This window comes from Hyperolius riggenbachi, chromosome 9 (assembly GCF_040937935.1).
Source record: "Hyperolius riggenbachi isolate aHypRig1 chromosome 9, aHypRig1.pri, whole genome shotgun sequence".
Classification (NCBI taxonomy): Eukaryota; Metazoa; Chordata; class Amphibia; order Anura; family Hyperoliidae; genus Hyperolius; species Hyperolius riggenbachi.
Window position 1 is genome coordinate 62,975,803 of NC_090654.1, and position 13,531 is coordinate 62,989,333.

Here is a 13,531-nt window from a genome sequence, read left to right on the forward strand (position 1 = left end):
CAGGCACTAAGGAGGACAAAAAGTCTGAATCAGGCTGTCTGCATGTGGGGTTGGTGTGGCTCTGTCTGTAAACTTTAAAGCTTTAGGTTTGCTACATACCAGCGGTTCGGGATGTAAGCCTGGCTGCAGAGGCATAAAGAGATAATTTGCATATTCAGTAGCGGAGCATTGCGGGTAACCACAGATGCTCACTTAAAGCTGAATTATCACAAATTCCTTCTATTTTAAGAAGGCAAATAACACTTAGCCAGATCAGGTGATACTCGTGTTTTGGAGCCTAAAATGCAGCGGTGTGATCAGCCAGGATAAAAAATACAAATCTCTAGGCATAGCTCTAAAAATGACATTTACTAGCTCAGTATTCAGATTTCTGAAATGAGGGAGGGCGCCTAGTTGGCCTCTCTGGTCCAGGGGCCCTGGTGCAGTCGCTACCTCTGCATCCCCTATTGCTACACCACAGACTCCAAAGTAACATACCTTGTCCGCAGGCTCCCTGGATACAGAGGATGGTGACAAATGGCAGGAGGAGGGAGGATGACCCCATAGCGTTAGCTGGGGACACCCCTTACAGGGTGTTACGCCTGATATCTGTCTGTTTGGATGTCACCTGTAATGAAACACAGACAGAGGGATCACACATATGACTAAGTGACTTCATGCAGTATCATATCCATTTATATAACACTACACCAAACAAATCACCCCAGACGAAACAATAATGTAATTTATTATTATTATTATTATTTAGTATTTATATAGCGCCGACATATTACGCAGCGCTGTACAGTGTATATATATATATATATATATATCTTGTCACTAACTGTCCCTCAAGGAGCTCACAATCTAATCCCTACCATTGCCATATGTCTATATCATGTAGTGTAAGTACTGTAATCTAGGGCCAATTTTTTAGGGCCAATTAACTTATCCATATGTTTTTGGAATGTGGGAGGAAACCGGAGTGCCCGGAGGAAACCCACACAGACACGGAGAGAACATACAAACTCTTTGCAGATAGTGCCCTGGCTGGGATTCGAACCAGGGACCCAGCGCTGCAAGGCGAGAGAGCTAACCACTACGCCACCATGCTGCCCCTATTGTAATTCAGAGATCTGCAATATTACATTTCTGATTTCTATGCCAGTTACATGACTCCAGTCTAGCCTAAGGTGGAGAGGGCCAGAGAGAGGGACTCCTACAAATAGGGGTACAGACAGCAATGCAAAACCTTACAGACAGTCTGCCAAAACAAACAAACAAAACTTTCTTGTAGATTATTTGGGCCCTTTTCCACTGATTAGTGATGCAAATGCGGCTACCTCGCCGCATCGCATCACTACTGCTGCTGGCTGCGTCACTTCCACATCTCCTGATGCGGAAGTGACTGGACGAGATGCGGCTGTGCGAGAATCTGCAGCATTCTCGAATCGCTCCCCGCCACTCTGCACGTAATGCACGCAATGGAAACTGTTCCATTCATGCTTCCAGATTGTCTTTGAACCATGGTTCACGATAATCGAAGGATGCAACTGCCTTTTTCTCTCACTCATGTATAACTGTTTGACTGTTATTGTCAAATTCTATATAATAAAACCCTACTGTCTCTGCGTCCCGTGTCCCTGTGAGTGTCCCATTTGCGCTCTGCGCATGTGCAGGGACGCAGAGACAGTGAGGGGGAGTGACGTGAGCCGCACGGCCAAGGGACAGGCTGGCGGGCGTGCATGGCGTGCTCGGGCGGGCGCGTGTGCGGCTCGGGAATTTTAAAAATGTAACAGTCATATTAATGACATATCTTACGTAAACAACATAAATGGACCAAGGTGATTGAACTCTACGTCCTGTTTTGGTGGTTACCTGGCTGGCAGGGCGTAGATTTCAATCACCACCGCTGAGTGCTCCCGCCGATCTCGCCGCTGAATCCCTGCCGTCTCTTGCCACAGCTCACTTGCTCTGCCTGTCTCTGTGACGGCAGAGCCCTGTGAGCGGGTGAGGAGCTGATTTCATTGGCTCCTGACCCTGTCTTTCAATGTAAGAAACTCCCATTGGCTTACATTGAGAGACAGGGTCATGAGCCAATGAAAGCGGCTCCTGACCGGCTCACAGGAACTCTGCCGTCATTAGGACAGCAGAGTGGGTGGCCCAGGATCCCGATGTGCGGCGGTGTTGGCGATTGCGGCTGGTATGTGCGGTAATTCGTTGGTGTTCCGCCGTTTATTGTACCAGCAGTCTCTGGTCCTTAAGTGGGCAGAGACCGCTGGTACTTAAGTGGTTAAAGAAGAAACAAAGTGAATCGGACCATATTTTATCTGGTTACAGAAAAATTTGTCAATAGCAATGAAATGTAGTCACTACAAAACGTATTATCATATAACAGCAATGTGATTACTCACATTACATCCTTCATAGTGGTGCTTCTCGAGATGGACCCGGTCCTCCTGGGAACTGGGGGACTAAAATCCTCCCTACTAAGTTTCCAGGAATCGCAACCATCGCCTTCCATAGAATGTAATGCAAATATAATTTTTACTAAGTAGTAATGTAAATTATGAATGACATAACAGTAGCAATAGATATGCCTAAAACAAAAGTGTATATACTACCAGGGGCGTAGCTAGAAATGACTGGGCCCCATAGCAAATTTTTTGTATGCCCCCCCCCCCCCCCGCGCCGCCATCCCCACCGCCATTTCACCAGAAAATAATCGTAAAGTGGGCAGCATTTCACCATAAAATAATCGTAGAGAGGGCAGCCTTTCACCATAAATTAATTGTAAAGAGAGCAGCATTACACCATAAATTAATCCAGGGCTGTGGAGTCGGTACAAAAATCTTCCGACTCCAACTCCGACTCCTCAGTTTATGAAACCACGACTCCAACTCCGAGTACCCAAAATGGCTCCGACTCCTTAGTCTAATACTTAACAGGGCTGTGGATTTTGTACAGAAATCATCCGACTCCGAAGTTTATGAAATCAACGACTCCGACTCCGGGTGCCCAAAATTCCCCCGACTCCGACTCCTTGACTGCGACTCTACAGTACTGAATTAATCATAAAGAGAGCAGCATTTCACCATAAATTAATCGTAAAGAGAGCAGCATTTCACCATAAATTAATCATAAAGATAGCAGCATTTCACCATAAAATATTTGTGAAGAGAGCAGCATTTCACCAGAAATTAATCGTAAAGTGGGCAGTATTTCACCATAAAATAATCGTAAAGAGAGCAGCATTTCACCAGAAAATAAGCATTATGCGGGCATCATTTCACCAGAAATCGTAAAGTGGGCAGCATTTCACCAGAAAATAATCGTTATGCAGGGAGCATTCACCAGAAAATATTTGCTATGTGGGGAGCATCCACCAGACAATATTTGCTATGTGGGGAGCATCCACCAGACAATAATCGCTATGTGGGGGGAGCATTCACCAGACAATAATCGCTATGTGGGGGGAGCATTCACCAGACAATCTCTCGCTATGGGGGGGGGGGCATTCACCAGACAATAATCGCTATGGGGGGGCCATTCACCAGACAATAATCGCTATGGGGGGGGACCATTCGCCAGACAATAATCGCTATTTGGGGGGAGCATTCACCAGACAATAATCGCTATGTGGGGGGAGCATTCACCAGACAATAATCGCTATGGAGGGCAATTCACCAGACAATAATCACTATGGGGGGGACCATTCGGCAGACAATAATCGCTATGTGGGGGGAGCATTCACCAGACAATCACTATGTGGGGGCAGCAGCCAGCACCTCTCTGTCTCCCCCATCCCCCCCCCCCCCCCCCATAGCAGCCAGCACCTCTCTGTCTCCCACAGCAGCCAGCACCTCTCTGTCTCCCCCATCCCCCCCACCACACACAGCAGCCAGCACCTCTCCCTCCCCCATCCCCCCACAGCAGCCAGCACTTCTCTCCCCCATCCCCCCCCCCCACACACACACAGCACCTCTCTCTCCCCCATCCCCCCCACAGCAGCCAGCACTTCTCTCCCCCATCCCCCCCCCACACACACAGCAGCCAGCACCCCTCTCTCTCCCATCCACCCCACAGCAGCCAGCACTTCTCTCCCCCATCCCCACACACACACACAGCACCTCTCTCTCCCCCATCCCCCCACAGCAGCCAGCACGTTTCTCCCCCATCCCCCCCCCCCCACACACACACACGCACAGCACCTCTCTCTCCCCCATCCACCCCACAGCAGCCAGCACTTCTCTCCCCCATTCCCCCCCCCCCCCCACACGCACATCTCTCTCTCTCCCCCCCCCCACACTCCCCCCCCCCCCCCCCACAGCAGCCAGCATTTCTCTGTTTCCCCCATCCCCCCACACACAGCAGACAGCAAGTCCCCCGGCCAGGCCGTTCCCCAGCATCCACCCACCTCCGACCGTGCTCCACAGCAGCCAGCAGCACCAGCCAGCCAGGCACATGTATTAATTTACTTGCGGGCAGCTTGCGTGGGACGGTCACGGTGGGGTGGGGCCGGGTCGGGTCGCTCCGCTCTCCTCCGCTCTGGCCTCCTCCAGTCCAACAGGCACAGCACCCTGAGCAGTCCGCTCCCTCCCTCGCACGCGCATAGGACGTCACTCCTCCTTCTCCCTGGCTGGCCGGCCCGGAAGCCGGAACTATAGAGTAACTGTCGGGCCGGCCGCCAGGAGTATCATTGCGCCCAAGTAGTCCCCCTCCTCACAGCCACCTTATCAGAGGAGGAGGGCCAGGGAGGGGGGGCCCGCAGCTCTAAAAGTATGGGGGGTGGGGGCCCCGGACAGGACCGACATTAAAAAAAAAAAACTAAACGAAAAAAAAACAAAACTGATGTACGGGCAGGCGGGCCCCCTGTGGCGTAGGGCCCCGTAGCAACGCTATGGTTGCTATACTTGTTGCTACGCCACTGTATACTACCCCTCACAAGTGCTCTAAACCCACAGCTGAACTCTGGTCTCCTACCATTCGTGTCCCTACTTCTCCCTCTAGATTGTAAGCCTTTGGGCAGGGTCCTCCTCCTTTTGTGTCCTACCTGATCATGCACCTCCATTACTGTGAACCCATGCTATGCTTCTGAGTGAACCTAACTTGCCTAATCTCCATGCTCCCCTCCAGTGACTGACTAAGCATTACCTTGTACTCATACTGTGCTGTGTGATCTGGTTTTCTTGTATTCATGTATTGTCATATTGCTGTATGTTACCTCTAAATATTGACTGTAACCTAAACTAATGTCCAGCGCTGCGTAATATGTTGGCGCTTTATAAATACAATAAATAATAATAAATAATACCTCAATAAGAAGATAATAATGAATAATAAACATATTTACAACTTCAAAAGTCAAACAAGGGAATATCCAACAGGAAATATTACTGAGTACACAAATAATTTTATCTTTGAGTAACACAATCCGTACAATCTTTAGCAGAGCTTTTGATCAAGGATATTTAGTGCAAGGTGAGCATGTAAATGTAATTATATCTCCAATAGCTTGGACTCTTGGAGATAGATTGAAGGCCAAAGACTTGCCCTTGTAAGAAAAGCCTGAAAATTTCCAGACGTAATGGCCCAAAAAATGTTCAGCTTTTAGATTAAAATCAACTTTTTTGAGTATTTCTTCAATTGTGGGAATATCTGAAGATTTACGATTATTAGCATTCTAGTTGCAATGAAAGCATGATTAAAGATCAATCTTTCTTTTAGGGGCAAGTCCATGGTCTTGAGGTGTAATAAAGCCATACCTGGGGGGATATGTGTAAAGCTCATTGGAAGTTTTTTAAAGCAGTAGTATCAGTCATACTATGCCAGGGAAAAAAACACATATATAAGTAGATAAATACTTGATCTACTTACATAACACATGTATTATACTGTCCACGTTTTGATTTCAGTTAATGTTATATAGTAAATGATAAGAATTCTGTTCCTGGTGGGGGCCATGTCTTTTGCCCACAGTTATGGCTAACTCGTGATGTCATTTCTGCCCTTTACTTTTTTTCTTGTCTCCTCCAATCGCTGAGTCGCCTCAGCCTTGCTTGTAAACACACGTGAGTAGGGCAGGGGTCTCAAACTCAATTTACCTGGGGGCCGCAGGAGGCAAAGTCAGGATGAGGCTGGGCCGCATAAGGAATTTCACAATCGCGGCGCATCGCTGCCTCTGCCCGCCCCTCTCACTCTTCCTTCACAGAGAGGGGCGGGGAGAGGCGGCTATCCGTGCGGCGATTGGCGTCAGGCAGGGCCGGGCCGAGGCATAGGCTTGAGAGGCTCCAGCCTCAGGGCGCAGTGTAGGAGGGGGCGCACAATTCATTCAGCTGTCATTCCTAATTGTGTTTTAAGCAGAAAGAAATAAGAAAATGGGATACATAGCAGTGACTGCAAGCCAGATAACTAGATATTAAGGTGTTGGGGAGGTTGTGGGCCCTGTGGCCCTCTTAGTCTAATAGCAATCAGTGTGTGACGGCTGGGGTGGGCGGGATGGAGGGGCACACTTTGGTGTCTCAGCCTTGGGTGCTGGAGGACCTTGTCCCAGCTCTGGCGTCAGGAGGGGCAGAGCTGAAGCTGAAAGCTCTGCACCTTCCAGGAAATGCCGGCGGATTGCCCCCCGGGCGATTTGGGGGCTCTGCAGCCCTCGTTTAGTGGCAGGGATGCGGCAGATTACTTGGGAGCACTGAAGCGAACTATAAGGAAGCTTTTGCCGGCGAGGGCCACAAAATATTGTATTGAGGGCCGCAAATGGCCCGCGGGCCGCGAGTTTGAGACCCCTGGAGTAGGGGATTAGGTTTCAGATAAGCAGCTGGCAGGGAAATAAAGGGAAGAGGAGGAATAGATTATAGATAAAAAGAACCCCCAGCATGCAATTCTTTGGCACGACTACTAAAAGGGCCAGTGCTCCATAGGTATGTGATAACTCCAAATCATAACAGCAGAAAAAGTTTTGAAAGTTTTGAATCCAGGATTAGCATCTTTATTACTTAAAGAGACTCTGTAACTTTAAAAAGATCCCCTGGGGGGTACTCACCTCGGGTGGGGGAAGCCTCCGGATCCTAATGAGGCTTCCCACGCCGTCCTGCGTCCCATGGGGGTCTTGCTGCAGCCCTCTGAACAGCCGGCGACAGGCCCGACTGTAATTTCAATATTTACCTTTGCTGGCTCCAGCGGGGGCGCTGTGGCTGCATTCGGCTCGGAAATAGACAGAAATACCCGATCTCCGTCGGGTCTGCTCTACTGCGCAGCGATCGGGTATTTCCGCCTACTTCGGAGCCGACAGCCGTCAGAGCGCCTGCGCAGGAGCCAGGAAGGTAAATATTACGTCACGGCTGTACGGAGGGCTGCAGCGAGACCCCCGAGGGACGCAGGACGGCGTGGGAAGCCTCATTAGGATCCGGAGGCTTCCCCCACCCGAGGTGAGTACCCCCCAGGGGACGTTTTGCCATTACAGTTCCTCTTTAATACACTCAGACCAGTTGCTGTTGAAATTTGATTTTTATGGTGACGATACCGCTTTAAGAAACCTCTCTATTTCTTCACATAGTTTCTGTATCTTTGGGGCAGCACCAAAGATAAGTTCCAAGGAACCCAACTATTTACAGTTCCTCCAACATATTGGAGATGGCTTTGCTGTCAAATTTGGACATTTTTACAGGAGTCATGTACCATTGGCAAACCATCTTGATAAGATTCTCATGGTGTGATACACAATGAGAAGCTTTTTTTTAACAACCTAATTACTAAATCCCAATCTTCGTGATCAATATCGTCTTGGAGAGTTCCTGCCATTTCATGAGCTGCCATTTGGGGAATGGGATATCATCCTTTATAGATAAGAGAGTTCTATAGAACACAGATGTTCCTTTTTGGTTGAGTTTTGAGTTTTTCAGGCTGAAGTAGATTATTAATTGGAGGTATAAGGGATATGGGATTAGAAGCATGTTTTGGCAAGAATGTATGTAGGCTGAGATATTTAGGTTTATCTGAGTAAGGGATATTATATGATGTGACTAATTCTTCAAAGGTTTTTATCTCTAAACCAGTGGTCCTCAAACTAAGGCCCGTGGGCCGAATGTGGCCCCCTGAGGCTTTTTTACCGGCCCTCCACACATAAAATGTATTACTTATAGATGCGGTCAGCTACATCTTTAAATATTGGTGGTCTGCATATAGAATAGCAGTGCTGGCACCACCCATCCACATCCAATCAAATTCCACATCAGGTGACACTGCTGTCCAATTGGACTGCGGGTTGTTACCTGGTTATGCTTCACTGTCCGGCCCGCAAAGACTTCTACATCATATTATGTACACTCCGGCCCCCCAGCAGTCTGAAGTATGTTGACCCGGCCCTCGACCCAAAACCTTTGAGGACCCCTGCTCTAAACCTTCAAACAACTCGTCTATTGAGTTTAAACCTAAATCTACCCAGTTATCTAAGGATACGTTTGTTTTTTTTATAACAGTCAACAGGTGAGTTAATAGTATGGGAATATTGATTGCTAAAGGGTCACCACTGCATAATTTGGTCATTTCTTTCCAAATCCTTAAAGTGTTGGCTGTAATGGGGTTCGAAATATTCTGCCGAACTTTCCATACCAATCTGGATTCTAAATATGCTTTAAAGAATTTGAAGGGGAGTTAATTCTGTTCAAGGCTTACCCATTGTTTTGACATATCATTAGTCCATATTACTCTTGATTGCTCTAAAATTGTAGCTTTATAATATTTTTCGATATCAGGGACCCCTATACCTAAATCAGATGTATGAAGAGTTAGTATTTTATTGGAGAATCTAGAGAATTTAGCAATATAGTCCCCTTAAAGGGGCAATATGGTTCCCTTGAAAGTCACGTGGACGAAACCGGTCGGGGAGAAGCTACAGAGCGGGAGAAGGAGTGTGGAAGTGCGCGGATGTCAGTGGGACGGCGGTACTACATGGAGTATACGGCTGTTGGGCGGTCCGCTACCTTTCTTACCCTGCTCTTACCTGTATGCCTGTGATAGACATACATGGTCAATATGTGAGTGTATTTTAACATTGTTTTATGGAGAATAAATTTTACTGAAACTTTATTACGCTATGTGGAGCATTTTTATGTTTCATGCCATGCAAATGAGGTATTGAAGATGATGCAGAGCGGAGCCCAACTTTGATCAGAGGGACATACGTTTATTTGACAGAACGCATATGATCATTTTGTATGATCCAAAGAGCTGGTGAGTGCGTTCACAAGAGGTGTGGTGGTGGATATTGAAGTTTGTGATTCTGCGCTGATCAACCGAGACTATATTGCTACATTTTTGGAGATTGTGTCAGAATCCGCTCTGCTGGCCTTGATTCCCTGGACAGTTTGTTCGTTTCTTATGCAGGTTGCATAGTTCAGTCCAGGGAAAAAAGGCCCTTTTGTCAGTTTTCAAGCCTGACTGATTTTCATCTACTTATCTTGCAATCTGCTTGTCTGCTTCCTTTGAAGGTTTTCAGTATAAATGTCACTTCCTCCCAGAATTCCTTGCTCGTCATAGTTTCTGTTTAGTGAGACTAACCTTAGAGCCTCAGCCTCTTTGTATCTTGTTGCTAATATTCTAGTGTAGTTTATTCTTGGGGAGTGCATTTTGCACTCCTACTAGTGCAGTCAGGTTGTATATTATTTGTACTGCCTAGTCTTGTCCTGTCCTTGCGATTGTACTATCATCTGCGGTGGCTGATAGTGAATCGTTCAGTTCTGTTCCTAGATCGCATTCGCCCTAGCTCTAGAGGTGGTGGATCTCCCCTGTCTGTGTCTTGGAGTATAACCTTGGCAGCGGTTGCTACTGGTTACTCCTTCAGTCTGTTTTGTCTGGAACGAACGCTTGCTGTTGTCTGCTGTTAGGCAACCGATTAGCAAGCATTCCCGCTATCTGTTTGTGTTTGTTTTCCGTGTTCATTCGTTAGTCAGGGTTGGTAAGTTTTGTCACTGTTGCGCTTAACGTGCGGTGACCGTACTATTAACGTGCTTGTCACTGTTGCGCATAACGCGCGGTGACCGCGTTTAGTTAGTTCATTTGTTATTTTCCTTGGCGTTCAGATTGTAGACATTTGCTGTGTCTTCCTTTACTCAATTCATGCTCTGTCTTTGCTCAGTCTTGTGTTGCTGATAGCAATCGCCTCTCTTGCAATTAGCTTTCTCACTCTGGTCTGTTCTGTTGTGATATGTCTACCGTCGCTGGGTGGCGACTAGATTGGTAGACATTCACATAGTCTGTCTCTGTTCTTGCTTTCTTTTGAGTTGCTACTTGTTTATATTACCCGGTGTTGCTTTATCGTGCAATTTCAATCTGGCATCTGTGGATGTATAAAGGACTTGTTCCTCTGTACTCCACAGCTCCACCTGCTGGTTGGAATTCCCCTCTACAAATATATACTGGGTACTTTGTTTCTGTGATTGTGGGGATTTCCATCTGCTTCAGCGCACTTGGTGTGTGCTGACTGTGGAAATCGCCCCCAGATCATTACAGATTGACATTGTCAATCATTGTCATAGACATTTATTTAGATCGTCAGCAATTTTGATTGTATTGGAGTGTGTGTGGAACTGCGCACGGAATTCTTTGTATTTGTTCCAATCTAGAGAATTTATTCATTAATACATATTTATTAGTCATTTTCTGCATAATAGTGAAGAATTTTTTAGGGCTTGTTCACACTGCAGGCGTTTTTGTTATTTTTTAAGTGCGGGCAATTTTTCTAAATCGCCCTGAAAGCGCTTACACAATGATTCTGTATGAGATAGTTCACATATGAGCAGCTCGTTTGCGTTTCGCTTTGTAAAGTGGTGCTTGAGCCATTTTTGAGGCGATTTCGCCTCAATGGAAGGCATAGAAAAAAACGAAACCGCTCACAAAACCGCTTTGTGGAGCGATTGCGTTCGCGTTTTTTAAGAATAAATACATTGTATTTATTCTTTTCCACATCAAAGAGTTCACTTCCTGACTTGCGTCCGGGAGTGAATTACCAAAACGCTCGGGAAAAAACGCTTCAGAAACCGGTAACCACAAAAACGAATCACCCACCCAAGCGCCGGGAATTGGTAAAAATAAAAACACCTAAAAAAAAAGCCCACCGCTATCATAAGCAATGTCCTTGTTGTATCTTTAATATATGGTTCTGTACATATTTCTTTATATGTAATGTTTATCTTTCAAAATAAAGAATATTTTAAAAAAAAGCCCACCGCAGACGGACATGCAAGCTGAACGCAATGTGAACAAGGCCTTAGGGAGTTTTATAGGTAAGTTTCTAAATAAATATAAAAGTTTAGGTAGTATCATCATTTTAAATGCTGCTGATCTGCCTCACACACCATACAATTTTGGTTGTTCAATCTTACCACTTTAATGTAGTAGAAGAGCTTATCCAATCAATCATTCAAGGTATTTTCAATCTGTTGGCCCTTATACTACATAGATTTGGTAAATCTGTACAACCAAGAGTGTATGGTGTGTGTTGAGCTTAGCCAAGAGAATTCCATTTTTGAAAGGGCTTCTAATTGTGTTTTTTAATGTAATAATCCAAAGTTTGAAATTTTCCTTGTGTAATTGGGTAGCATTTTTATTTTCAACCAACACTTGGTTATTTCTGAATATCAGAAAAAAAGTTTGCAATAAACATCTTGGAAGTCTGACATCTCCAGCACTGCTAAAAAAAACTAGTTTAATTCTGTCTGGATCTATTTCCTATCCTCCTTCAGCCTAAAATAGAGTCATGTGACCAGCACTGGAGTTTTTGAGATTTTAGGGCCCGTTCTCACTTGGGCTGCTAGCGGCCGCTTACCGCTAATCTCCAAAGCGCTAGAGCAACATTAACTATATTCAGTGATCTCACTGTTGCGATTGCCACTGATTACGGGTGATTAACGGTTAGTGGCAATCGCAAAACACGGTGAATACTGCGTTTAGCCACGGTTGAAGAGCAATCACGATTAGCGTGCTATAAAAGCGCTAATCGTGATCACAAAATGTGAAGTGTACAGTGATTTTACCTTGACTATTGCGGAAAAATCACCCGTGCAGAACGCTAGCCCTAGGCGCTAGTGTTTTGCGTTTACAAGTGCGAATGGACCCTAAAGGTAAAAGAGGATCTCAAGGGTTTTTGTCATTGCTTAACATTGGTCCTCAGTGCTGGATCTGGTGTTGTGAGGACTGAGGATGAGAGGGAATCTACCGGTAGTTAATTCACACTCCAGTTTTCTCCTGAAGGACACTTGTCTTTTATTTTGCCACAAAAAAAAAAAATGTAAAAAAGATTATCCCAGGATTCACCTTCTCTGTCTGCTTAAGCATAAGAGAAAGTCATATCTCTAATTCATCTTTATATGAGAATATAAAAAGCAAATTAACCTTTTTAAAGAGACACTGTAACAAAACAAAAAAACCCTCTGGGGGATACTTGCCTCGGGAGGGGGGAGCCTCAGGGCCCCAATCAGGCTTCCCCGTTCTCTGTAGCCTGTGGGAATCCAGCGCTGGCTAAACCAAAAGTCCCTTGACAAGGGTGTGCGCAGGCAATATTTACCTCCCGCTATCCTGCGCAGGCGCACTAGCAGCTCTTCGTTTGGGTTAAGGCAGAAATAGCCAAACCCGATCGGATCCGCTCTACTGCAAGGCGCAAAGGACTCGCGCCTACGCAGTAGAGCGGATCTGATCGAGTTCGGCTATTTCCGCCTTAACCTGAAGGAAGAGCCGCTAGTGCGCTTGCGCAGGATAGCGGTAGGTAAATACGTACCTCGTCGCTGTTTGGGGGGTCGCCGCGCTGGATTGCCAGGACACCGGAGGACGGGGGAAGTCTTGTTAGGATCCAGAGGCATCCCCTCCCGATGTAAGTATCCCCCAGAGGGTTTTTTTTTTACATCACAGGTTTTCTTTAAGTGTTGTTTAGAGTCTATGCAAGAGCACAGAGGTGAGAAAGCCCCAGGATATTTAGCCCAGTAGAAGAAGAGGAGAGATATAAGCACTGTTTTATAATATATTAAACTGTGGCAGCTCCTACCTGTCCTGTGTGCAGCCTCCACACTTCTGCTGGTAGCTAACAACACACTCTGAATGCTCACACCGGCTCTGACTGCAGTTGTCCAGGGAACTCCATAAACACCACATACAAAGAAGAAGTTTAGAAACACAACTTTACAAACGCTGCAAACAAAGGAGAAGAAAATACACAAGAGACATCCATTACATACATGCACACAGAAGGCAAGACACTACACACAAGTGACGTACCATGCAAACACTGCACACGCAGGATGTGATAATACACACAAAAGACATACAAGATTATTGCTATACACACACGCTATATTTTCTTCATTACTTGTAATGATTCTTTGGGCCTGATTCACAAAGTGGTGCTAACAGTTAGCACGCTGGTGAAAAGCCCTTTATCACGCCTAAACTCAGTTTAGGCATGATACGTTTAGGTGTGATAAGTTTAGATGTGATAAGTTTAGGCATGATAAGTTTAGGTGTGATAAGTTTAAGCACCAACTGGGTTAGCACCGCAGTGCAC

The 13,531-nt window shown here is 46.1% G+C and overlaps 1 protein-coding gene across 1 annotated transcript in view; it reads right to left on the reverse strand.

Moving 5' to 3' along the window:
• The window catches only part of LOC137531613 (cadherin-related family member 4-like), a 116,763-nt gene extending 103,679 nt beyond the window's left edge, over positions 1-13,084 (reverse strand). Inside the window, exons 1-2 of the mRNA XM_068251553.1 lie at positions 13,016-13,084; positions 478-607 (exon numbers count right to left, since the gene is read on the reverse strand). Coding sequence (XP_068107654.1) covers positions 478-544 — 67 coding nt within the window. The 5' untranslated portion in view covers positions 545-607; positions 13,016-13,084. The remainder of the gene's footprint in view (positions 1-477; positions 608-13,015) is intronic.
• Between the last annotated feature and the right edge of the window lie 447 nt (positions 13,085-13,531).